This window comes from Pteropus medius, unplaced genomic scaffold, assembly GCF_902729225.1.
Source record: "Pteropus medius unplaced genomic scaffold, Ma_sr-lr_union100, whole genome shotgun sequence".
Taxonomy (NCBI): domain Eukaryota; kingdom Metazoa; phylum Chordata; class Mammalia; order Chiroptera; family Pteropodidae; genus Pteropus; species Pteropus medius.
Window position 1 is genome coordinate 18,604,174 of NW_024349801.1, and position 27,025 is coordinate 18,631,198.

General features: G+C 36.0%; 1 protein-coding gene and 1 pseudogene across 1 annotated transcript; both read left to right on the forward strand.

Annotated features, from left to right (window-relative positions):
- The first annotated feature begins 672 nt into the window (after nucleotides 1-672).
- LRRC36 (leucine rich repeat containing 36) lies at nucleotides 673-26,617 on the forward strand. Its single transcript, XM_039888977.1, is given in 12 exon segments — nucleotides 673-1,206; nucleotides 3,658-3,746; nucleotides 9,166-9,293; nucleotides 10,949-11,000; nucleotides 13,871-14,311; nucleotides 16,811-16,969; nucleotides 16,972-17,099; nucleotides 19,871-20,036; nucleotides 20,978-21,123; nucleotides 21,909-22,032; nucleotides 24,214-24,328; nucleotides 26,257-26,617. Coding segments are annotated over 12 exon segments (1,899 nt in total). The 5' UTR covers nucleotides 673-1,081; the 3' UTR covers nucleotides 26,483-26,617.
- Nucleotides 3,350-3,468, forward strand: LOC120581132 (uncharacterized; annotated as a pseudogene).
- Nucleotides 26,618-27,025: the final 408 nt, after the last annotated feature.

The following is a 27,025-nucleotide window of genomic DNA, read 5'->3' on the forward strand; positions in this document are numbered from 1 at the left end:
CCTTTCTCATGAGCGAATAGAGAGTGATATGTTTAAAGATGGAAAGTAATAGATATATTTTCACATTTCTTTGTGGGATTCCTAGTCCTTACCAGTGTGCAGTTTCATAATGTGGTCTTTTCCTTGCAGGGCATCCAGTATTTATGTTCACTCCAAGACCTGAATTTATATTATAACAACATTCCTTCATTAGTGGAGGTATCCCGCCTACAGCCTTTACCCTTCCTCAAAGAACTAGATTTGAGACTCAATCCTGTTGTCAGGAAAGATACAGATTATAGGCTCTTTGCTGTGTACACGCTACAAACTCTGGAGAAACTGGGTGAGACCCTCCTCCTCTGTTCCTTGCCCCAGAATCTTACTTTAAACCAGCTGCCTCCTAACCTTTTGGATGTTAGCCCAGAGTGTGCACTGGCAGGATATATTTGTTTATTAGTCAATATTTATGTAACCCTTTTGTTGGCAGGATGTATGACAAGTCCTTTTATTGTTTATTGAATAACAATCTATGATTTTATCAGTCACTTCCAGCTTTAGTTTTCTTTAGTTGATGGATTCACCACCACTTCCTCCCCGCCAAAAATTTCCAGGTTGAGACTTATTTTTCCAGGTGCCCCAACTTTGCAACCATATTAGCAATAGAAAATAAATACAACAACTCTTTGGGCTTAATTGGCAAGGAACAATAAATATGCCTTCAAATGAGCTACTCTGTATTTCTTTATAATTTTATTCTTCAGTATACATTTACTGATATAAAATTTGATTTCATATGCTCCTGGGAAAGTTATTGTAGGGAGACTAAATGAAGTCTTTCAGAAATGGTGAGACTTTCAGCTTTCAGATTCGGCCATTTGGATTGTTTGCTGCCTAAGCTCTACTTTCCTGCAGAGTTGGTTACACCTATGTGGCAGTTGTTGCTATGGTATCTGTGTAGTCTCCCCGAGTTACCACTTACTGTAGTGACAACATAATAGCATTATTTTGTGACCTGTCTCTAACAAAGGATAAGACTAGTCTTTGGTTTTTACTCTGTGAATTTGGTTTTCTGACTCACTATTGTTTACTCCAAAAAAGAAACATGCTCAAATCACCATTTTTGCCTCCAGATGACCGAGCCGTACGAGAAAGTGAGAGAAAAGCTGCCAAGCTGCATTTTAGTCAGTTGGGTAACAGTGAAAATTTTCTTTTAGAGGTGGAAAAAAGGTAAGAAGATTCTTTACAGAATTTTTTTTAGTTTGTCTGGACTTAGAGAGTAGTGAATTCCTGCTTAACTTTCTTCATTTTCCAGCAGAAATCTCCACAAATTGTAAGAATCTTCAGATCAGGAATAGAAGTATCTATTCAACATACTGAGACTTATCTGGAATAAGAATCTAGCCCTCAGTGGGAACATTTCTGCTTTCTTAAACTATTGGGTCTGCTTTGTATATAATTGTTATAAATTCTCTAAAGTTGTTCAAAGCTTATAGACAGAGACACTATAAGATAACTTATCATCTCCATAAATGCTTACAAACCCTTTCTTGGTAGAGTTATAAATCAGTATGTTGTCTTTTCCTATTGAATTAGGAGGATTACATTATCATGGGCAGGGTTGTTAGAGATAGATTTGTTAAAGGATGATAAAGGAAACATTTGCAAAACCAAAAGTAAACAGACCTTGAAGCTCTAAAGTATCTGAATGGTAGACTTTTCTATTCCTTATTACTAAAATCCTATCAAAATAAGGTACAGTATCTTCTACCCCCAAAACACATGCTTTTAAAAAAAGTAGCTTTACTATTTTTGCAAAATAGAAATCCATTACAAGCAATTTAAATAATACAGGAAAGTACACTTGAAAAAAGTCAAAATCACCTCATATTTTGCTACCAAGAGTTAACTACATCTGTGTACCTAGAGACACATATAGATGTATCTATTAGTATTTTTTTCTAAAGATAAAAGTAATGTGCGCTTATCGTTGAGAATTTGGAAAGTAAACACACAAAAAAACACAAAAAGTAAAATAGTAACTCATGTTTATCCCGCTACCCAGAAATACACACTAGTTATATTATGATAAATATCCAAGTCTTAGGTATATATATATGTGTATGTATGTGTATTTATATATAATAATAATGTGACATTATATGTTACATATAAATATATTAATAAAAATTGACAAATACATATAACATTTATTTTATAGTAATTTGCTTCCTCATTTTAAATTTGATATCATGAACATACCCCCACAACATTAAAAATTCTTCCCCTAAATGAGTTTTTATTGGTTTGCTTGTTTATTGCCTTTTCTTTTCACTAGAACATAAGCTCCTTAAGAGCAAAGACCTTGCTTGTCTTGTTTATGCAGTATCTAATACCTAGAACAGTGTTTGGAACATATAAGGTACTAAGAAATAAATTGTTGAATGATGAATGAGTGGAGTCAATGCCTATAGGCCTGAGATCCTTTTCTTTTCCAGTGACTTTGCCTATCTCTGCTCTGAATCCATTAGGTGTTTTATAATGTAACGCTCAGAAAGCATCCTTAGTTCTCTATTTTTTTTAGTTCTCTGTTTTTTTTTTTTAGTTCCCTATTTTTAAAGTCAGTTTTATTGAGGTTAATTTACATAGAGTAAAATTCACCCTGCAGTAGAAAAAAAATGGAATGTTTCTTTAAAAATTATTTGTATATATATTTTATAAACTAATTCCAATTTTAAATGCATTGGAGTACCCTGTTTACTACAGAAATAGAGACAAATTAATGTATAATTTAATAAACTTTCTGATAAGGCAAATAATATCATCATGTTTCTGTTTAGTTACCATATAATGATTGCAAAACTAGAGGCAAAATGTTACTCAAGTGCCCAGTATTATCTTAAAAGTTCTCTAACCTTGGGTGAAAGTTGTTTTTTCTTTAAGCCTTTCTGAATTCCAGTTCCCTCAACATATAAAATGGAGATAATAGATAATAGGGGTACTTTTATGATTAAATGAAAGGGTGGATGTAAAATGCCTGGCTCATAATCTAAGTTGTCTGTACTTACTGTACTTCCTAATCTAGCTGTAGTACATCAGTCAGGGGCAAACACTTGCCTTTTTTATCTGTTTTTCTAATGGCTATAGTTGTCTCCAGTATAATTCTTGGCAGCATAACCTTCCTTTCTGTGTCCTGTACTTTTTAATTCAAAAGAAAATATCTTATTGTCTCAGCCATTCAGACTTAAGCTGGTGTCAAGAAAACAGAGTGTCTAAGTTCTGAATTTTCTGGCTTTCATACTTTAAAGACTGAACTGCATCATCCTTCTCTCTCATATTACCAGTAAAAATATGACTTTAAGAAAGTGGCTTTGTCTATGGCTGTGCTGCCCTGAACATGCCTGATCCCATCTGATCTTGGAAGCTAAGCAGGGTCGGGCCTGGTTAGTACTTGGATGGGAGACCACCTAGGAAGACCAGGAGCTGTAGGCATTAATTAATTAATTAATTAATTGATTAATTTAAAAAGTGGCTTTAACTTTTTAACTGAAATATTTATGAAATTAATATGTTCTAGAGCATTTAAAAAATGTGATCACCATGAATTAGTGTTTCCTAAATAGCATTTACTGGTGATCTCAGAAACCTTTTGAATTTTAAATAAATTATTCTATGTGGCAGCTCTAGGGAGAAGACAATGAAAAACTGTGTGACAAGTGAGAGCTCTGCATCAAAAGTCAGTGCTGATGTTGATAACAGGGCCGAAACTGGTACGTTTTCTTTCTCTAATCACAGATGATTAAAACATTAGTTGTTTCAGCTTTCATGGCCAATTTTGGGTAGGATGAAGACAAAATAGTTGAGAAATAACATAGATTTGAAGCAAGTACAAAATTTACTGACTGTGCTTTACCTCCTTTTTCTCACTGCCAGAAGGGCCCCATTTATTGAGCAGGCCTAAGCCAGAACCCAGCAAAGCACAAGCTGTACTCAGAGTTTAATTTCATTTATATCACTTTACATCATTAGTACATCCTGAAAATTGCGCTGCCAATCCCCAAGGATGCTTTAGCATTGCTAAGGTGATTGATTCATTAGCCAGAGACTCATGACTCATCTGCATCAATGCAGCCCACACCCAGGCCTTTCTGGGCTTCTCTACCTTGAGCTTTTGCAGCTGCAGAATCTCCTATGTTTGTGCTGTATTGCTGGGGAGTGTTGCTTGTAAGCATTGTTGGTAATCTAATATGATTAAAGTGGTTATGCCACATCAATGGTCATGCCACAGGCTAGGAGAAAGCTTTCCATTAGGCAATGGACCCTTAAGGATTAACCTGGCACTCATCGGGTGACCTTTTACTTGAGCTAACTTTCTTCTGTGTCAAGGCCTCTGTCCCTTTGAAGGATGTACTAAATTATATACAGACTCTAAAAATCAATCCTTTAAAATTTTAGCAAAAACTTAGATTGACTGCATAGTTTAGACATTAAGGGTTTTCACTTTATAACATATAGTATTTTATTTTCCTGACTTTTTATCCATGTGGTCATTTTCATAGTCTTTCATGATAAAATAGGCCACGGTGAGGTATGATTTTTATTTCTCTTTCTTGAAAATCTTAATGCATGTAGGTCATGGACCATGCATTGCTTTATTTCATTTTAAATAGCATCTTTTGTATTTTGAAATTTATTGCAATAATTTTAGAAAATAGTGAAAAGCATGAAGAATAACATTCTAATTACTCATAAGCCTGTCCCCTAAAGAGAATCTCAGTTAATTTGGTATATAGCCTTCCTGTCTTTGTTCTCAGTACAAGCATTTATATATCCATTTTCAGAAAGACAAAGATACATTGAAATAAAATTTGCCTTTTTGTATGAGCGAAATTAAACTTCATTTATATTATATTATGTCATTAGTGCACTCAAAGACTCACTCCATGAATTAAAATGTTTTAAAGTACACAATCTCTACTAAGAACAAACTGCTTTACTAAACACAGGGCCCATTTCTAAAGGTTCTTAGAAGCTCCAGCTGTTGCCTAGATTTTTTTTAATATAAAATTTATTTTGCTATTTTGAAACTTTAAAGAGCTTTACTTTCCACTGAAAATCATGTTTGCGCTAGATCCCTGGGGAGTGTGGCCTGTAAGCACTGTTAATAATTCAATATGACTGAAGTGGTTATGCCATGTTAATGGTCTTGCCGTAGGCTAGGAGAAAACTTACTAGAGAACAGTTTTCACTAGCTCAGTTGTGCAAAACAGTACTCTCTCACCAATTATTTAGAATAGGCAGGGACACTCCACTGTCTTGGATCTGCCTCTTAACCACATAATCTTTGTCTCTTTCAAAGGTTCCTCTCTCTTTCCTCGTACCCCTAAAAAAAAGCATACCTAGACTATGTCTTCAGACTGTCTTTTTTCTCTCTTTTTTGCCCTTATTGATCTCATCTCTTTCCATAGCTTGCTTTTATTTTCTCCCTATAGATGACTCTTAAATATACTGGTCTAGCTTTGACAACCTGTACCAGTCTCTCTGCACCAGTCCCCCATTTCTGTTGACCAACTAGTAATATACACCTGGAATCACCACTGGATAACTTTCCAGCCCCTCAAGCTAAACACAAACGAACGCTTTTCCTCCAGCCCTAAAATAGCTCCGAGTTTCATTGTTGTTACTTATTTTGGAGACTAGTGCTAGACAAGTCATTTCTGCTCTTAAAAATTTGTCTCAGCAGAATCTAGAGTACAAGATGTTTATTAGAGATCAACAGTGAAAGGAAAGAGGAAGGAAGGTTGAGCAGAGTAAGAGCTCTAGAGCAAGGACTGCTCATACCAGGCAAATGCCTGGGCCTCATTCAGTCACTGGATGTAGACTACCTGTGGAAAAGGCATGACATCAAGAGGTAGTTCTCTATAGCTGAGGCAGACTCTGAATTGCAAAACAGCTTTTGTTGCCCATATCTGGGCAACAAGTCCTTCTTTGGAGGGGATCTGGACAGTTCATCTCTGTTTCAACTTTACATGAATTGCAAGGTTGTTGGCCAAATGTATGAAACAAGGCCTTATCCAGGTATGATTACTGGTAGTTAAGTAGCCAACTATTAGTTATTTGTACCTGTATCAACATTTTAAAGCTATTTCTCTGCCATTACAAATATCAAACAATTTTCAGTGGTAAAAATATATTGAATTATGGTTCTATCACACTGGTTATGAGGGTGTAAAAACCTGACTAGACAACAATTTCATAATTACATTTGCTTTTTGAATTAAGTGCTGGATTTCTTTTACAGAAAAAAATTAATTGTGGTATAAGACAAAAAAATAATTATCTCAAAATGCAAACTGCTTCTTTTTCCTTATTTTTCCCAATTGTGGTAAATGACATACTTGGTCATAATGGCAGCAGAGCAATGCATCAGTTTTTCTTTGTTAGGTATGAGCCTGTATCTTGAATATGATACCAGAAACATAACAACCAAAGGAAAAATAGATTAATTAGATTTCATAAAAGTTAAAACTTTTGTACTTCAAAGGACATTATCAAAAAGACAATTCACAGAATGAAAGCATTGCAAATCATATATCTGACAAGAGCTCTTACAACTCAATAGCAAAAAGACAAACAACCCAATTAGAAAATGAGCAAAGAATTGAGTAGACATTTCTCCAAAAAATATATGCAGCTAGCCAACAAGCACATGAAAGATGCTCAACATCACTAGCCCTTAGGAAAATGCAAATCAAAACCATAAGAAGATACTACTTCAATACCCACCAGGATGGCTAGAATCAAAAGGACATAACAAGTGATTGTGAAGATGTGGAGAAATTAGAACCCTCACATATTGCTGGTGAGAAAATAAAATAATATAGCTTCTTTGGAAAACAGTTTGGCAGTTTCTCAAAAAGTTAAACATAGAGTTACCATTTGGCCCAGCAATTCCACTCCTAGGTATATATTCAAGATAAATGAAAACACATCTACAAAAAGACTTGTACAATCATGAAAGCAACATTATAGCCGAAAAGTCCACCAACTGATGGATAAACAAAATATGACATATCCATATAAGTCATATTATTCAGCTTAAATATGCTACAATGTATATCTCGAAAATACAATGTTAAATGACAGAAACCAGACTCAAAAGGGCAAATATAATATTATTCCATTTGCATGAAATATCCAGAATAGGCAGAGAGTATATTAGGTCAGAGAGTATATTGACAGGGCCCGGTAGGGAGGAGAGAATTGAGAGTGACAGCTAATTGGGTTCTTTTGGGGTGATGAAATTAGATAGTGATGATGGTTGCACGACTTTATAAATATACTAAAAGTCACTGAATTGTATACTGTAAAAAGGTGAATTATATGGCATGTGAATTATATCTCAATTAAAATAAAGATTCCCCCCTCCAAAGAACTTGTTAATTAATTGAGATTTGAGATGAGTGAGAGTCAAAGAACAAGTTTCTATTTTGAGGGACTAGGTGAGCAATAATGCCAAGATTAAGATGCAGGTTGGGGGTGGAGGTGAGGGCCACTAGAAGAAGTAGGCCTGGTAGTGAAGATAATGAGTTCAGTTTAGAAAATACTGACTTTTCAGTTGTCTATGAGGCACTGTTTGGGGGGCAGTTCAAGAAACCTAGGCCAGGACAGCAAAAGAGATCAGAATTAAGAAATTTAGACTTAAGGTCATCCAAATTTTATTGATAGCTGAAACCAAAGAGAAGTTATGCTAGCATTCAGCAAAGAGTTTAGACCTTGGGTAATTTGCTTGAAACAAGAAGTAGGTTGAAAGAAAAAGCTTGTGAATCTAGAAGAGCACCATGGCACTGATACAGTAGGAGGAAAACCAGGATGGAGCAGCTAGTGTCTGGGACACATGGGAGTGTAAGTGTTGTTCTGTAGAATAAGGGTAAGAGGAACCCTGAACCCAAAGTCACAGCTTAGTAACCATTCTCATTCTCTACTAAGAATAAGGTTAAAACCAGAAATTTCTGCTTCACCTTGTTTTCCCTATTACTACTACTATAAGAACCAGAGAACATAAACTTTGAGAGTTTGTGTTACTTTGAGAAAAGTAGTCTGTGAGTACAATGGTGGAAGAGCATCTTGTGACGAAATAATAGGACGTTTCAGTCTCAGAAAGCAGCTCGGATATTGGATACATTTTAGAGCCCCAGTGGACTTTTGGATTTTCAAAAGGCTGTCTTTATTCACTCTGTATTCTCAGTTGCCCTGGCTTCTAGGGGCTTTCTGTTGTCAGAGCCTGCAGATGAGAACTAACAGAAGAACACACTGTTTGACTAAGGTTCAAGTTTTTAAAACTATTTAATTCTTACGCAATCCTGCTAGATTAAAAACCTCCCTAAACAGAAAACTCTTATTTTCATCCAAGTTCCCCCAGAAAACCCCCAATCCCAGAATTCTACAATTAGTAAGTATTGATCAAGAATGTGCAAAAGTTTTTGTGCAAATGTTATATAAGTAATAGAAATCCTAACTAGCTCTTTTTGATAAAAGTTTCCAGGGTAGCCAGGATTAGAATGAAGTTTTCTTTTCTTTTTTCTTTTTTTCTTTTTTTTTAAGTTGTTGCTCTAATCATAGGCAAAAAAAAAAATACTAGGATACCTAAGCATTTAGCATTCTTCTTTATAAAATAGGTCCTGATTAGTCTTTCTCTTTTTTAAATAAGGAAATCAAGGCAAAAGATGTTGGTTTTAAATGACAAGTCACCGTAGACTGCTGATGAGAGCCCTGGACATACATGCTGTCAGGAGTCTGTTCCCAGCTATCTTCCTCTGTTGATGGAGAGTGTTAAATTAGTCTCAAAGTTCATTATTTATTCACTTAGGAAATGTGCAAACTATTTGCCTTTTTCTTAATTTCTTTTGAGCACTTCATACTTTATGAAGCCATTTCATAACCATTATCTTGTTTTAACCTCACTTCAGCCCTAAGAGATAAGCAGGTTAGGTGTTGTTATCATTGTTTTACAAACTAAGTGAGAGATTCAGAGAGGTTAAGCAATTTGCCCAAGTACACATGGATTCCAAGTGATGGCACCAGAACTAGCTCTCGATCCTGTGACTTTACTTCTAGTATCTTTCCATGAGACATGTTGCCTTTGACATCTGGTCAGTGCTTCATTGTGTGCTTTTTCTTTTAACACAGACTCAAACAAAGGACTTTTTATTCCCTTCCCCAACCGGGAAATAAAGGATTCCCTAATGGGCACTTCTGCAACCCAAGGCAACAGTATACCAGATCAGAAATTAGACACTTTCCCACTGGGGACACAGGTAATGTATTCACTTTCCTGCTAATCTGTTGACTAGTCAGTGATTAATATTAGTAATTCAGTGGACTTCCAATTATTTCTGACGGTCTAAGAGGACTTGTTTGATGAAGGCATTTTAGATCCTTTAAAAGAGAAAGGCAGGACAAAATGCAGAGGACCTTCTTCATTAATTTCAATCTCCCCCCACTAACCTGTCATCAAATGCAGTATATTTATACATATAGCTTTAGCACATTTTATGCTAGGTATTTTGGCCCTCAAACAGGAATGCAACTATTATAATTATGGGCTGGTTTTAAAGATTCTCCTCTCTACCCAATGTCACCATCTCCTGTTACTTTGCTTCTTACATTTTCTACCTTTGTCTTTTAATAACTGAATCTTACATCTTAGCGGTTGCTTTCCCAAAGCTACCTCTTCATTGGAACAAAATAAAAATAAAAGGAAAGGAAAAAATAAAGAAGGCATAGAAGTTGTAGGCAGTAGGGAAGTAGAGATCATGCAAGATGGAATTTTTTAAAGAGGTTTTTAGTGAAAAAATTGGTGGGAGGGGGGATACAACCATTATGTGAGACATATTTGTATTAGTGAATATAATGCAGAACTGACTTCTTTATATTCAACTTCTTCTTTTCTATACATTGTTTTGATAAATTTTGAGCAATGAAATTGGTGAAAATAGCCAGAAAGAGAAAAAAAGAAGCAAAGACTCGGATTAATTCACAATTTGGGTAATCAACACTGTTATTAGTAAAACATTAGTAAGATTTTTTTCAGTTTGAGTATATAATACCTTCATCTTGTAAAAAGACAGATTAGCATTTAGTTGTGGTTTTTTTGTTTGTTTGTTTTAAGGATTCTACTTGGGTGGCATAGAAACTATCTGTTACCATTTTTAATATCTTAGTATTGATTTAAAGAAAATGGAGACAAAGGATACACCAATCCATAGTTAAAGAGCTCTTTTTAGATTAAAAAAAAAAATTCTTTGAAATTACTTCTTGAAGTGAAAGAAAAAAGGAAAATAAATAGCTTGCTGTGTATCCTTTTCATTTAAGAAATAGGAAGTGGGATTTCTTTCCCTGCATAACTACCAAAAAGACACTAAATATTTTAAGATGATTTTTGAAAAAGGAAACCCTAGATGGCTTCTCATTTTGTATCAATCCTTGCTTAATTGTGCCTTAGATTAATTTTCAGCCTATTAAAACTCCCAGTAGCTCCTGTGGTTGATACTCAGCTTTACCAGAAAGTAAAAAAATATGAGTGTTCTTCAAATGGGGGAAAAAAAAAAAAGGTAGAAAGGGTGGTGCCATATAACTTCTATGCTGAGTTAAAATATATACCGATATATGTTTTAGAAGCAGGGAAAATTCTAAAATATAGAAGGGAAAATATAGTATTTCAGGGAAAATAGAGTATTTCACTGGTGTGTCCTTTATTAGCTAAGGATATTTTGTATTTTCAAGGATTCTCCTTACGTACTCCAAAGCAACTCTGGAAACTTTGCATTTTGGCTGTTTAAAAATAGGCTAAAACCTGGAGCTTTGCTTGCAGGTCTGTTTTTCTAGTTTGCAAAGATGGACTTGCTCACTAACAGGAAAGTGTTCTGGTGTAGTAAGCTCACCTTCTCCTAAACTTTCAAACTTTTTTTAGATGCAGGAAGTGGCAAGAAGGGAGATGCCAAGTGATAATCATCAGGAAGATGGTAAATATTTTGCTCACTGAGTATTTTTCACCACACTAATCAGAGAAATCTAGATATGATGGGATTTGAAAGAAGATGGAGATGTCTCAGCCCTGGGGCCCTATGTGGTCAACTAACTCTTTTCTGCTTTTGTGAGGGGTGTTCTGAACGCTTAGTGTTCTATGAGGCTTTTCTAGTTGGAGAGTGGATATTCTGACTTCCTTTGTTCTTGACTTTTTGTATTGGCTGACTATTCCTTGTTTCTTACCTTTCTTGCCTTCTTTTGGATTTATTATTGTTTTTATTCACCCATTTTTTCCCCTCTACTAGTTTGTAAGTTATACACTCTTTCTACACTTTTAGTATCATTTCCAAAACTACAATATGTGTCTTTAACTTATACAATTTTAAAATTAATCAATACCATAACTCTTCTCTTGGATAATTCAAACACCTTAAAGTACTTTATTCCCTTTAATTCCTTCTGATTTATGTTACTATTATAAACTTTAATTCTCTATACTTTTTTAAAACCCATAATGTATTATTTTTATAGAGTCAATGTTTATTTAAATTTATCCATGTATTTACCACTTCGCTTTTCGTTTCTTTCACCCCAGATTTCTTTTCTGTGACTATTTTCTCTTCTAGCTTGTAGTATATATTTTAGAATTTCCTTTTGTTTAGGTCTACTGGTGATGAACTCTTTCAGTTTTTTTCTGAAAATGCCCCTATTTCACCATCATTATTAAAGGGTATTTTTGATGGGTATAAATTTCTAGATTGGCAGAATATTAAAGATATTCTACTATATTCTATCTATTGTGGTTGGTTTTGAGAAGTCAGCTCCTGCAAGAATAATCTGTCTTTTTTTCTCTCTGGCTGCTTCTAAGAGTTTCTAGTCGGCTTTGGTTTTCCGTAGTTTTACTATGTTGTGTGTATTTCTTTTATTTATCTTGTTTGGTATTTATTACACTTGACTCTATGATTGTGTATCATTAGTTCTGGAAAGTGTTTTAAATATTGTGTGTCCAATTTTTTCTCTCTTATCCTCTTGTGACCCTTGATTAAGTGAACATATGTCAGAGATTTTCACATTGTCCATTTTATTTCTTATTCTTTTATATTTTTCATCTTTTTTTGGTCTGATCTGCATTCTAGATAATGCCTTCAGACTCATCTTTAAGTTCACTATTCAGTTGTGTTTAATATGCTGTCTGCTGAATTCTTAATTTAGTTCTTTTTATTCTATAAATTTGATTTTTTTTTTTCAAATATGTTGGATCACTTTTTTATAAGTAAAAAATTTCCAGCCTGTTTTATATTTCTTTAGACATAGTAAGGATAGCTGTTGTTTAGTCACATCTGTTAATTCCAATATCTGAAGTTTTTGTGGGTATGTGTGTGTTGTCTATTTTTTCTCTACTCATTCTTGCTCATGTTGTTTTATTTTGTTTGTTTGTTTGTTTGTTTTGGCTATTGTATTTGAAAAACTATTTGTAGGAATGATTCAAAGTCATGCATAAAGATATATTTTCCAGGTCAGTTTTTCATTTGCTTCTACTAGGAGCCTGGGGCACTATTAGTCTGGGATCACTTTAATCCAAACTCAAAATTTGAGGGTCCCTGGACCATCCAGATGATGCAAATTTGGATTACCAGTCAATATAAGAGCTGGTTTATTTCCAGTTTACCTTTACTCTGAAGGTTGTATGTTGCTCAGGGTTCCATCTTAATGTGGAGTGGGAGGAGTGGGAATGTGCAGTGATCTATCATACTCTTTACCGTGGATGGATCCTGGACTTGGACTTTTATACCTGTCACCCTAAGACTCCTTAGTGTAAAAATGACTTTAAGTGCTAGACTTACCTATGTGATTTCTGGCTGTTCCCTACAGTTTGGCCTAGAAATTCCTCACCAGCTCATTAGCCCTTTAATACTTTTAAGAACCTATATCACCCCACTTTGTTAATGTCTTCAACAGGAAGAATGGGCTGAATTATCTAGTTTTATTACTTGTTCTTAGATCCTTTTTGTTATGTAAAGATATGGTTCTATAACCTTTCCCTCCCTGTATAGGCTCATCCTGGGTAAAACATTGATATTCTTATAGGTCCTATATAAGACCTATAAAAATCTATATACTTGGTTCCACTTTTTTTTTAAGTTTATGTGGCTAACTCAGATATAGTATTTTTTTATTTTCTAAGGAAGCCCTTTAAGCATATACAGCTCTGAAAGCCCCAAAGAACACAAAGACTTCTCTTTTTGTCTGCTGCTCTACCTGCCCCACTCTGAGGCTTTTTGGAGATGACAGATCCAGCTATCTGAGAGAAATGCTTTATGGCTGGGTTAGGAATTTCACAGGTTTTGCCTTCCCTGCCATTTAATTGGCTTAGAATAGTGGTTCCCAATGTGTGAACCTAGAACCTCTGGGTGGAGTTTAGGGATGGGAGTGGGCTTAGTTTTACTGCAGGGAATCTATGAAATCATAGACCTACCAACTATGGACTATAGACCGAATACATAAGAAAACAAGTATTGTTATGTGGGGTGCACCAAATTTTTATATGAAAATAGTGTCTAGAAAACTCTGATGCTACAGTTTTAGGAGCAAATTTCTAGGGGATTAAGTTAGCATGAAATTTATCTCCGGAATATTACAGATTCTTCACCGTTTACACAATGTCCTACATACTTTTTGTTGTTCCATGTAGAAGTCCTTTCATCACTTAATGCTACTGTTTATCAAAATTGTAAGCCATCTCTTCCTGACAACTTTTTCTGGTAGACAGAGGTATGTCCAATGTACAGAGGTACCCTAACTGGGCCAAGAAGATTTCTCATTGTATTTTGTTCTTTTTTTTTTTCACTCCCTCGGTGGCGGTTAGAATTCAGACACTACTCATCTTGCCAGTCCACAGTTCGATCCCCAGAGAAGATGGCTAGAGAAGGATACCGAATATCTTTTTTGGACAATAAGTCTTCAGGTTCCTCTCCAGAAAAGGACTTGATACCAAAACCTGATACTTATCAGCTTACCCATGATGCCTTATTAGGTAAACGCCTGGATGTGGGTGATTCTAGCCAGATTCATCCCTATCAGTTACCTTCAGATGTTGGTCTGGAAAACTACGATAGTCATCATTCTCAAACTCTATCCCTGCATGGAAGTCTTGGTAAAAGACCTCAGAGAAGCAAGAACTACCGAGAATATAGCATAAAGCCTTCAAATGACATGAAGGCTGCCACATCCCATTCCTGTGGAGACTTACTGACTTCTCTGTCGAACCCTGACTCCAGCACTGGAAGGCTTTTGAAGCTTAGTTCAGGTAATAGCTGCCTGTCAATTTATAGGTCTTTTCTATAGGCATGAAGATGGAATGTATAACTGGAAACTTTGAATAAACACTTCTTAATTTCCATTAGCATTTCTTAAGTTATATTTCAGAGTTACCAGTGGTCCATGGAACCTCCAGAAATCTACAGGGTATGAGTCTAACATGACAAATATATTAGAGAAATGTGAGATATATTATAAAAATATACTGTAGACATGTGAGCTTCATATATGTTGTTTTAGTTAAATAGCATCCCAGGACATATTTCTAGTAGCATTTAGTCTTCTATTCTGAGTTACTTTTTCAGGAAAAGCTAGTTTCAGTGTAAGTGATGGAGACCACTCCAGTTATTTATTAACTTATTAAACAAAATTTATTGAATACCTACTATGTGCCAGATAATGTTCTAGCCCTGCAGATAAAGGAGCAAATAAAAATACAATTCCATGTATATTTTACCATAATAAAAAATCTCTACTTTCATAGAGCTTCTATTCTAAAGGGGTAAGACATATGATAAACAAGTTAACATATAAATATATGTCAGGTTATGATAAGTGCTATGAAGAAAAATAAAATAAGAGTATAGAGTACAATAAGGAAGAAGTGATGTTTTAGACAGAATGGTCAGGGAAAGTGTCTCTGATGAGATATACAAGTAGAGACCTGAATGAAGTAAAAGCGTAAACCATGTGAATAAGAGGGGAAAAACTTTCTAGACAGTAGAAATAGTAAGTGCAAAGTTTCTGAGCCTAGAACATGCTCAGCATGTTCAAGGAACAACAAGGAGGCCAGTGCAGCTGCAGCAGAGTGAGGGTGGTGAAGTGTGTAGATGAAGTCAGACTTTTATTCTGAGTAAGACCAAAAGCCATTGGGCAGTTTGAAGCAGAGGAGTAACATGATCTAACTTAAGAATTCCTGTGGCTTCTAAGTTGAGAATAGAAAATAGTAAGCAAGGGTAGAAATTTAGAAAACCATTTAAGAGGTTAGAATCCAGATAAGAGATGAAGATACCTTGGGCTAGAGAGATAGTGGTGGTGGTGGTGAGAAGTATTGATTATGAATATGTTCTGAAAATAACATCCCATGATCGGCTGATAGATTGAGGATGAAATTTTAGAGAAAGAAGGTCGTTCCAGGTTCTGAGTCTAAATATCTGGAAGAATGGAGTTATCATTTGGTAAGATGGAAAAAAGTGGGATGAATAGATTTTACAGTAGATATCAAGAGTTTGGTCTTAGACATCTTAAGTTTGAGGCACCTATTAAAACTTCTCAGAGATGCCAATTTGACAATTAGACATAGTATTGAGTTCAGGGAATTAAAAGTGTGTGGATGGCATTAAAACTGAGACTGGATAAGATCTCACTTGGGGAGTAACTCTATATAGAAAAGGAATCTTACAACTAATCCTGAGCCCACCAACAATTAGAAATGCAGTGGATGCAGAGAAATCCACATGGAGAGCAAGAAAGAAGCAGCCAGTAAAGTAGAAGAAAAAACGCCAAGAGGGAATAATGTTCTGGAAGCCAAGTGAAGGATATGTTTGAAGAAAGAGGGAGTGGTCAATATAGTGTCAGGTGTTCTTAAATGAGAGAGAGTGAGCCTGCAACTGAGAAATGATTATAGTATTTGGCGGCGTGTTAGTGAGTGCCTTCAGGAGACTGGTTAACAAAAGCCTTATTGAGGTGAGTTCAAGAAAGAATTGGAAGAAAGGCAATAGAGTTACTGAATAAAAACAATCCCTTCCTTCAAGGACTTTTGCAGTGAAGAGGAGCAGAGAAATGGAATTGTAGTTGGAGGTGGGATGGGATCAAGGAAATCGTGATAAAAGTTATCCAGTAGAGGGGAAAATGATAATGCAAGAGAGAAAAGAGACAATTACAAGAAAAAAAAATCCTTGAGTAGTCAAGAGAAGATGGAGTCCAGTCCACCAGGGGAAAAGTTGGCCTTAGATGAAGCACAGACAGCTCATCTATTATAACAAGAAGGAAGTCAGAGAATTTATGCATACAAAAACAGGTGAGTTGGTAGATTTAGTGATGGGATCACATAGATGTTTCCTTTGATTGCCTCTGCTTTTCCTAGGGAAATAAAAAGATCAGCACCTGAGAGTGAGGAAGGAGGAGAAGAGAGATGTGAAATAGTCATCCCAGAGAATTGAAGAGTAAATTGACTAAAAATGTATAGGATAGCTGTGCAGTACAAGGGCCCAGTTAAGATAGTGGTCATGAGTTTAAAGTGAAGATGGTGAGAAGAGATGCATATTGTTCTCCAGCCACTGCCTTGGTATAGGCAAGGAGTATGTGGACAGTTGGATTTAACCAGAGTTACGGTTTTGTCAGATGCAGGAAGAGAGAAAGGATCCAGAGAGCTGAGGGTGTGTACTGGAGAGAGGTGATTATGACCCTTGGACTCTAGGTGGGATAAAGATGAAAGTGAGACATGAGTTGAAGAGCAGGTTCATCTCTCAGCCTGTTTTCTTCACAGATCTGTATGCCACAACCCATTTCAACAGTGACCCTGCTCTGCTGGTCAATGTAGAGCAACAATTATCCACCAGCCTCGGGGATTTAACACCAGCACATGGTTCTTTCCCAAACAACTCCGCCTTGGGAGACACTCTACGGACTCTGCTGTTGCCTACTGGACTTCAGAAAACAGAGAGAGTTTGACCAAGAGGTCATTAAGCCCATCGAGGAGAGGATTCAAACGGAAGGACAATATCCTTGCCACCCTGAATCCAAAGCATGGTTTCAGAGATGCTACAGGCAGTGAGGCAAGTGTTGGCTTGTTTGTGCTTGTGCAGGAAACACCTCAGATGCAAGACCAGAATGGTGTTGAGTTGCGGGTGGTGGTGGTTCTGACCAAGAGTGCTAGAAATTCAAAGAATTTTCAGAGGCCAGTGGTTAATGCTGCCAGTCCAAAGCCTGTGATTCTTCTGCCCTTGGGAAAGTCATTCCCCTTCTGCCACATTTCTTCATTTTTGTCACAGGGAGAATCTACTTCCAGAGCATAAACATGGTGGGGAAGTATTTTGATAATAAAAAGTGGTAGACAGTTTACCATAGAAAGAGATGCAGAAGTTGGCTGAAGAATGATCTCTGTAGCACCAATGTTTATCAGTTTACACATTTGCTTCGACCACAAGGGACAAACTTGCTTGAGACCTTTCTTCTAAAAGCATTGCTTTTCTGTCTAGAAATTAAAATTATTACAGTTTTTTTCTGAAGTACCAGCAAGCAGAGATGAGTTAGATTATCCAAGATATTTTTAGATGAGAGTGGTTCAGAGAATGAACAACAATCAAGAACCATTCGCACATATGTACTATAATTCATTTTTTTTAAATTGTAGTATGGTAGTGTTATTATTCAGTTTGTACTCAGTAATTAAGTTTTGTCACTGCCTTTGCATACATCCCTCCGTGAAGAATGCGTTCTACTCTCTTTTCATTTGTTTGAACATTAATTTTTCTTCATGCCCCCCATTCATCATGAAGCCACCTCCTCTTTATTTAAAAGAATCACAGTTCTCAGAGACCTTTCTTTCCTAGGACCCATGATCTTTTGTCAAATGAATAATTTATTATTGAATCATTTACTGCCCTGTAAGGAAGCAGGAGATTTGGTTAAAAACAACTATTTCTAGTCACTAATTTTTCAGTTGTGGGAAATCTTTTTGCACATTAGCATGGGTTTACAAGGTTGATTTTTTAAAAAATTATTTTTGACACTTTAAATACTTTCTATTCAGTTTTCAAAACTTCAGAGGTGGTTATAATTTTTGTGCACCAAAGAGGGCAGTCTTGTAATACTTCTTGGCTTTTCGGTCCCTTTTTTCCATTTTCAGCTATGGATGCCTGTTTTTCCAGACAAGAGCACTGTGTGTTAATGTATTTAGTTAGGATGAAGGTACAGCATCACTTAGGATGTTTGGGGTGCTATATTCATAAGACATGTTCTAGGAAATTTTTTCACCTCTATTTCATATATATTATTAAAATAGCAATTAAAATCTCCATGCACTTTTCTGGACAATCTTAAAAACTCCCATTTCTTTTTCCCTTTTAGGGGAAAAATCTATAAAAGAGTCACTTGAATATAAATATGAAAGGAATACACTGTTTAGTTTCTAGAAAGGTATAAGTCAGAAAATTGCTAAAAAGAGCATTTAAAAAATTATTTTAAATAATCCCATGATACACAAAATCATGAATTTATGATTAGAAAATTTATTTTTAACAACTGATTTTAGAACAAATTATTAAAATTTATTTTAAAATGCCATAATTTGCTGAAAATTAATACTCATAAAAATTAACAAAATTATTCCAAAATTTATAAAAATTATCTCCAACTCTTACCACACTGTGATAATTGAAAGAAAATACATAAAAGCATATGTTTCCAGGTTGCTCTATGATGTACACACAGAATTACCAATACATGAAAATCAATCACAATAAATATTCATTGTTGATAAATTCCTCTAAAGTGGCCTCGTGGTATAACCAGACTTTTTATGACTTTTCTGCCCAGTCACATTGTTAACTTCTTAAAGGATCTCATCTTTTACCTCTTCATATGTTCTTAGTCCCTTTACATACAGAACTTTCAACATATATGATCAATGCTTAGTAGATCTGTTGAATAAATGTTTGTCCCATTTGTAATGCCTTTCCCTATTAATCATAGGCCACATGTGTAACTCAAGTCATACATATCACTACCTTTGGTGGTCTCCTTCACAGCTGTTAGATATAACAGCATTAGTTAATTAATCATCTATAGCTTTTTATATTAAGAGAGCCAAAGATTGAGAAATAATTTGGCTGTTTTTTATATATATCAGCTTTCTTGAAGTCTATGAGACCCTACAGAAAAGATTGATAGATAGGCCTGCCCATTAAAATTCACAATTTCTTTTATTCATTCAGACATGAGTAAATAAATATATAAACAAATCTAAATAATTTTTAAAATTGTGAATTTTACTGGACAGATCTACCTATACACCTATATATATAAGATTCTTACTGAATAAAACATCTTTAGTACTGGGTCCAACAATAACATTTAACATTTAAAATGTTATAGGACACATTTAGTATATATTAATATGCATTAATATATATGGACATACTAAATATAAGCTTATTATGAGTTATAATTTTATGAAATTACTCCCTATTTTATATTATGATATATAATACTTTAAAAAGTGTTCTGCAGGTTTAATCTTTCCATATTAAATAGCATATTATATTGAGCCATAGATGTAAATATCAAAACATTTTTTGTTTTCTTCTAAAAATCTCTACAGAAAATTATGATATAAGATACTGTTACCTGTGAAATTATCCTTGAATATATTATTGTACTTGCATTGGACATAAATAATATTCTCTTTGAATCTAAACTGAAAGATGACATTATCTTTCTTTTTTTTTCCTCCCTTTTTTTAATGTTAACACTTTAAACATCTGGATTCTTACTTCCCTTATTGTGTAAGAATGACATGGTTGGTTTTTTTGTTTTTTTTCTTGAGCCTCTCTCTAGTGACCTGGGCAGTTTGCATGGTTTGCCAGGAAACCACAGTCCCCCGAACTCAGCCAGAACCTCCCATGTGGCCGCTGTTCTTAGACAGCTCCTGGAGCTTGTGGATAAGCACTGGACTGGCTCCGGGTCCCTCCTCCTTAATAAGAAGTTTCTAGGTAAGTGCTTGCAGTGAGTGAGTGCTTTCTCAGTTCCTGGAGAAGGGATCTGACCTTGCTTCTGCTCTGCAAGGAAAATTGTTCTTGTGATCACTTACCAAAACTTCTCAATAACACAGTGATTGACAAAACTGCATTTTTAAAATAATCTTCTCTGTTTATTTATCATTGCTTTCCTCGTGTACCAATTGTTTTGTTCCTCTTGTGATTTTTTTTTTTTTGGTAGCCTTTGGGTAATATGTAGAGTGATGAGATATGTAAAATACAGCATGGTCATGTTAATGATTATGAAAGGATTTTATGACTCTTGGGAAAGTGCCAATAAAAATATAATAGAAATTGGGTTTGATCATCAGAGTTCCGAGATGCCTGTTGAAATGTTATGAGTTATAAAACTTGAATGACCAAATGACCTGGACTCTTTTTAGGGCTTCTTTGTTTAGGAACTTGGGGGAAAATGGTTTTGCAAACATTGACCCCATATGTTTAGTTGTTGTTTAATGGGAGAATTCAAGGAGCTTTTGGTGGTAGAAAGTTTAAGTAAAAACTAGAAACTTCAGAGTTGTTTCGGCTTAACTTTTTTATTTTTTTATTTTATAAAGAGACACGCAGGAAAAGAAGCCTTAACCCAATTACCTTCCTTCCAGCATTGACCCTCTGCTCTCATTTTGTAGGAAATTATCCCCAGGAGCCACTCCTCAGTGACTAGAGAATAGTGCAGGACCCACATTCACGAGGGTCTGCTGTTGTTTCTCCATAGAGGATGTGGGATATAATTTCTTATCCATCATGAAAGACTTTTTACAGCCCTTTAATAAATTCTAGTTAAAGGAAGATATTGGATTACCTTATTTGTCCTACAGAGCTGGTAATTATTGACTAGGCATTCTGTGCTTTAGCTTTTAAGATTGGCCTATGTGCCCAACCTGAATTTTTGGCAGGTCCTGCCCGAGATTTGCTTCTGACTTTGGTAGTCCCTGCTCCTCCTCCGGCATGGTGTCGCTCACATCCTGAAGACACATCAAAAGCCTTCCGCAGGAGGGAGATGGAATTGAAGGAGGCTGGGCAGGTGGTCCCTAATGACATGGTATGCCTCTCTTATTTTCCTTTCCTACCCTTCCTTTACTAGAAGACGGAGAAGCAAGACTAGAACAGCTCCATGCCACAGAGATCATCATCACTACAAACACCTAGATGTTCCTGAACCAAAAAATACAGAAAAGTCAGTCTGGGTAAATCAGGGACACAAAACTTGCCAGGACAGGGACAACTTACAGGTTCTACAAGGATGACTCCTTAATCCTAGCCCTCATTCAAAAATGCTAAACAAACAAACAAACAAACAAACCCTACAGTGAAAATGTTTAAGATCATGTTCTTGAAGGTTGCATTTGATTCCGATGAGGGAATGATGATGTCTCTGGGATTGTCTTTCCTCCCTTCTGTTGGAGCAGAGAGCATTGAGTCAGGAGCCAGTCCTGGAGCATCAGGCTGTTGGTTTGGGAAGAGGCAGAAGGGACTCATATTCTTAAGGCTTTTTCCTCTTTTCTTAACATTAGAGGCTTTCAGACATCAAGTTTGTTTCTAGCAACTTCAGATAGATGACTCAGAATGCTGGCCACTTGGCAAAATGGCCACTAATTCAGCAAGAGTAGTGGATAACTCACAGGAAAGATAGCAACTCTATGTGATAAATTTGTTTGTTGTACTTGAACTATGTTTACCGATCCTTTAAAATTCTAGTGAGAAGGAGAGATGCTGACCTCCATTCAGTTTACCACTAAACAGAAGAATTATTCTTTTAGTCTTCTAAAAGCATGCCTCAGAATTTCAGATTCTTACTGTGTTTGTATTTTGTTTACTGATCTAAAGGAAAGTTTGAAGCAAAAACTGGTCAGAGTGCTGGAGGAAAACCTTATTTTATCAGAAAAAATCCAGCAGTTGGAGGAAGGTGCTGCCACCGAGATCGTGAGTGGTCACCAGTCCCATACTTTTGGTAAGTTCAGGAAAGCAACGTGTGATGTGTCCCAAGACAATTGTTTGTTTATAGATGACCTGTTTAATAAGCTTCATCATCTAGAGCTCACATGGTTTCCTAAATGGAAACAATCATCTTGCCTCAGAGAGTTGTGAGGCAGGTGGCTGGAGTTACCAGAAGAACCTCTTTGTCTGTGTAAAGCGAGTACAAATGTCATTATTATTTTTGAGAATGACACTTGTTTTTTTCTGATTATAGCAGAAGATCGTGTTCTTTAGGGAACGTTTGAAACACAAAAATATAACCCTGCTACCCAGCAATAACTACCATTAGTGTTTTTGGTATATTTTTGTTCACCATACTCCTGTACATATATTTTTAACTCGAAATTTTTGTCTTGATTTTTAAAAAATAATACATACAACAAAATGAACACATTTTAAGTTTTGACAAATATATATGCTCATTTAATTCCATTTCAATCAAAATACAGAATATTTCTGTTACTCTAGAAAGTTCCCTCACACTCTGTGCAGTCAGTTTTATTAACTCTACCCTAGGCAATCATCAATCTGATTTCTGCATCCTAGTGTTATTAATTTACTAGTATAGGCATTTCCTATAATGTCACATGAATATATCATATTTATTCATCTAGTCTTCTATATAGTTATTTTTAATGTTAGCTATTATAAAGCTGCCATTTGTGATATAAATAATTTTAAAGAATTTCTAAACATTCAAAAGACCTGAAATGAAAGCAAAGACCCTAGAGTGAAAATGCTTTTCTAAGATTGTCTTTCTTCCCTTCTGATGGAACTGAGAGTCCTAATATTTATACTACGATAAATAATATGGCTATTAATATCTACGTGCATAAATCTTTGTGTTTCAGACTATTTTCCTAGGAGACATTCCGAGAACTAGAATTAGTGGGTCAAAAGATGTGGACATTTTTGAAGCTTTTGGAACACATTGCTAAATCTCTCCCAAGAAAGGTTTTTCAATTAACACTCACGTTGGCAATGAATGCATTTGAATGACCTTTTCACTCTACCTTTGCATCCCTTGCTCCCCCAGGTTTTTTTAAAAAATTTTTTTGCCATAGTGATAAGTGAAAAATAATATCCCATTGAAGTTTTGATTTGTACTACTTTATTATTAGCGTAATTTAGACCAGTCTACCTTTGACTTTATAACTAACTCAGCACCCCTAAGCAAACATTATGGGCATTTTGATTTACATGAAAAAACTTGATTTGAAAGTCAATACTGAATTTACAGAGTTCGGTCTCATCACAATCTGATTTTACAAGCCTGAATAATCAAGGCATCTCCACTTACTTACTCTGAAAATAGATCATTGTTTGTTCACTAGACACCCACTTTCAATCAGCCGTGAGGCCCAGTACTGGATTTTGGCTCTGGTGATAAAACAGCTGTTTCAGCCCTGTTTTCCACATTCTAGAACCTTGCTACTGAAAATGTGATCCACAGATCAGCAACATTAGCATCACCGGGGAGCTTGTTAGACATGTAGAATATTGCGCCTCACCTCAGACCTACTGAATCAGAGACTGTTTTTTAAGAAGATCCCCAGGTGATCTGTAAGCATATTGGAGTTAAAGAAGTACTGCTCTAAAAGACTGATTTCCTTAGGACCAGAGTTCCCATGCTTTTACCACCTCATTATTGCAGGCAGTGGTAACATATTTGGAGAGCTAGGTATGAGAGTCCTGGTTACAAATTCAGTTTCTGCAAGCATTCATTGAGTTATTACTATGTACCTGACACAGTTCTAGATGTTTTCACATACTCCATAGGTAGCAAAGGACATACATTCATAAATTAAAATGGAGAACACAAAGAGATCTAATATTTGTTGACTTCCTATACTAAATGAGGACTGCTATCTCATTGAATCCTCATAAATAGTGCTAATGTGCTAGTGAATCTCAGAGAAATGAACATGTATGATATTAGGTAATAGAATTTTAATTCAGATCTGTTTATTGCTAAATTCCATATTCTTGCCAGCATATCTGAGGTTTCAAAAGAAGGGAATGGTGAATGGACTGTAGAGGTGGGTACAACAAGGGGCCCCCCAGTTCTTCAAGATGTCCACCTGACTACTTAAGCTCTGCTCAAAGACTAACTGCTTGGAATCGTGCTTACCCCTGGCTACTGTATTCTTTGTAGATGATCTTCTGCGTAAAAACCAACAGCTGAACATGAAAGTGGCTTGCCTGAACCAGGAGCTTGCCCAGCTGAAAAAGTTGGAGGAGACAGTGGCCCTTCTCCATGAAAGTCAGAGGTAGGAATAGGTTATCTAGCTGGCTTCTGGAAGCAGATGCTTGCTTCCCTTTGTCTCCTTTGTTTTACAGGCAAGTTAATATCTATATACTTTCCAAATTAATTCCATGTTGTGTGTAAACCACTTGTATCTAGGCCAGTTAACTCAGGGATCAAAGTACTGCTTTCCAAGACAAACCAGGAACTAAATGTCTTTGCTGGAATTGGTGGTCTGCACCACCTGAATAATAAATAGTTTCTCTCTGGTTCTAACAGGACCCTTTTTGAGTCAGCTAGTTTGTCTTGGTCACTATGTACCCCTAAAATCACTCATCTGGCTCTTTTGGAAAATGCCTGCCTGCTGTTGGTCACAGTAGATAACTTCAAGCACTCAGAGAGAATGATAGGGAAAGAATCCAATGTGCATGTTCTCCTCAGAGGAGCTCAATAGCTTCAGCTTCTTCAAAAAATAGTATCCTCGGGATGCAGAGTAGACAACGCAGAAAAGGCCTCAAGATTATTGGTACATTTAGAGAAGCACTGGACGTTTTGATTTACCAAACATCTATACTAAGACTCCATGAATTTTAAATATAAGACCCCCAATCCCCAAACCTTCAGCCCCAAACTTCACTTCCCGATTTTCCTTGGAATAACTTCATATTCAGAGGATTAGACCCAGATTCATTCTGGTTGGCTTTTTACTTTTTTTTCCATTATAATTATTTCGACTATATACAAAAGTAGAGCAGGTAGCATAATCATGGTTCTCAAACTTGGGTGTGCATCAGAATCACCTGAAAGACTTGTTGAAACGCAGATTGCAGGGCCCCACCCCCAGAGTTTCAGAATCAGCAGGTCTGGGCTGGGAACTAAGAATTTGCATTTCTAATAAGTTTCCTGGTGATGCTGTTGCAGCTGGTCTGGGACCACACTTTGAGAACATAAGGGTATATCTCTTTAGTCATGTACAGTCAAATTGCTATATTTTAAAGCAACTCGAAATAATTTTTCTATGTGTTGTTAAGCCATCAATTCAATATACAGGTTTAATTTGTTTCAATTTGCTTTTGATTCACAGGGAAATTTTATTATTTTAAGCTTATCTTGTTTTATAATTATGTAAAACATTTACATCGTCCCAAAGTCAAATCTACAAAATGAGATAAATTCAGACGATTCTAGCTTCCTTACCTGTCTCCTCTATCCTTTCCTTTCCTCCCACTAGCCTTCCATTATAAGTGTGAGTGTATATTTGTATTCCCCTTCTATTATATAAAAATAGGCATAATAGTACTTTAACATTTTATCTAAGCAATCAGTTCACAGTGGTGTGTAAAGTTAGTTATCATTCCTTTTTATAGCTGTGTAGGACTCCACTGTATTTATTTAATTAGTCCTCTATTGATGGACATTTAAGTTGACAGTATATTGCTGTTACAAATACTGCTGCAATGAATAGCATTTTGCATGCATCTTTTTTTTTTTCTTTCTTTTTTTCTGGCCAGCCTCTGATGACTTTTAACATTACAGGTAATCAGAGTCCAAGAATACGGCCATGACTAGCACCACTAGTTAACTGCAGAAGCAAGACAGATTAGAAGATGTAGAAGTTAAGATTTTGAGATAGAAATTGGAAGCCTGATCAGGTGCCAATCTCCCAGGGCTTCTACTTACCTCATCACGAAAATGCTTTGGAAAGAACAGAACGATCACTGTTATAAAATGAGAACTATGTTACAGCAATGGTCAGTCTGGAACATAATCAAATAGAACTGTAATGAAGAAAGAAACCATCAACCCGCTTTTAAAATAACTCATAAATCTTACAGTTCTTTCTGATTAAAGATGTTACTTCATTTTACATGTGTCTTTAGCAAACACTTCAGGTCTGAATTGCATTTACTTTGCTTTCATGATTTCATGACTGCCTTTTCTCCTGTGTCCCAGGTCCCTGGTGGTAACTAATGAGTATCTGCTGCAGCAGCTGAATAAAGAGCAAAAAGGTTATTCTGGGAAAGCACTCCTGCCTCCTGAGAAGAGTCATCATTTGGGGAGATCATCACCCTTCGGGAAAAACACGTTGTCTTCCTCCTCACCAGTGGCACATGACACGGGTCAGTATCTAATACAGAGTATCTCAAACTCTGTCCCAGAGACTAGTTTATGGAGCTAGCACTGAACACCTCTGCAGCTTCTCTCTCAGCCATGGGGGGCCCTCAATGCCATTGCCACCAGTATGGTGGTATTTACCCACAAGATTAAGAAAAAGTCTTATTCTGATTACATTGCATTGGTCCTTCTCTTTATTTGTTTAATCTCCTCCCATCAAGTCATTCTTTCCTTCTGCCCACAGGAATAATTGGCACTCAGTCCTAGCATCGTATCACATAGAGACATTTGGCTGAAAATATAGAAATGGAAAAAACACTAAACATTTTTCCCACGTGTCACTTGTAACTGTGTGGTAGGAGGTTAAAAAGGAACATCCATGGCCAGGTATATTCTGTGTTAGAAGAAACTTAAGAGAATCCATATTGATTGGTTCATCAATCATGTTTTGAGTTTCCTCCCACCCATAGTAAAAAGGTGACAAGGTCTGGTGTCTGCCCTAGAGATTTAATCAGGGAGGAAAGCAAAACCTTGTGTGGAATTCAGAGGTTGGCATTAGGACCAAACAAGTCTAAACAGAAGCCTAAAAATGTCTTGAAAAGAGAGA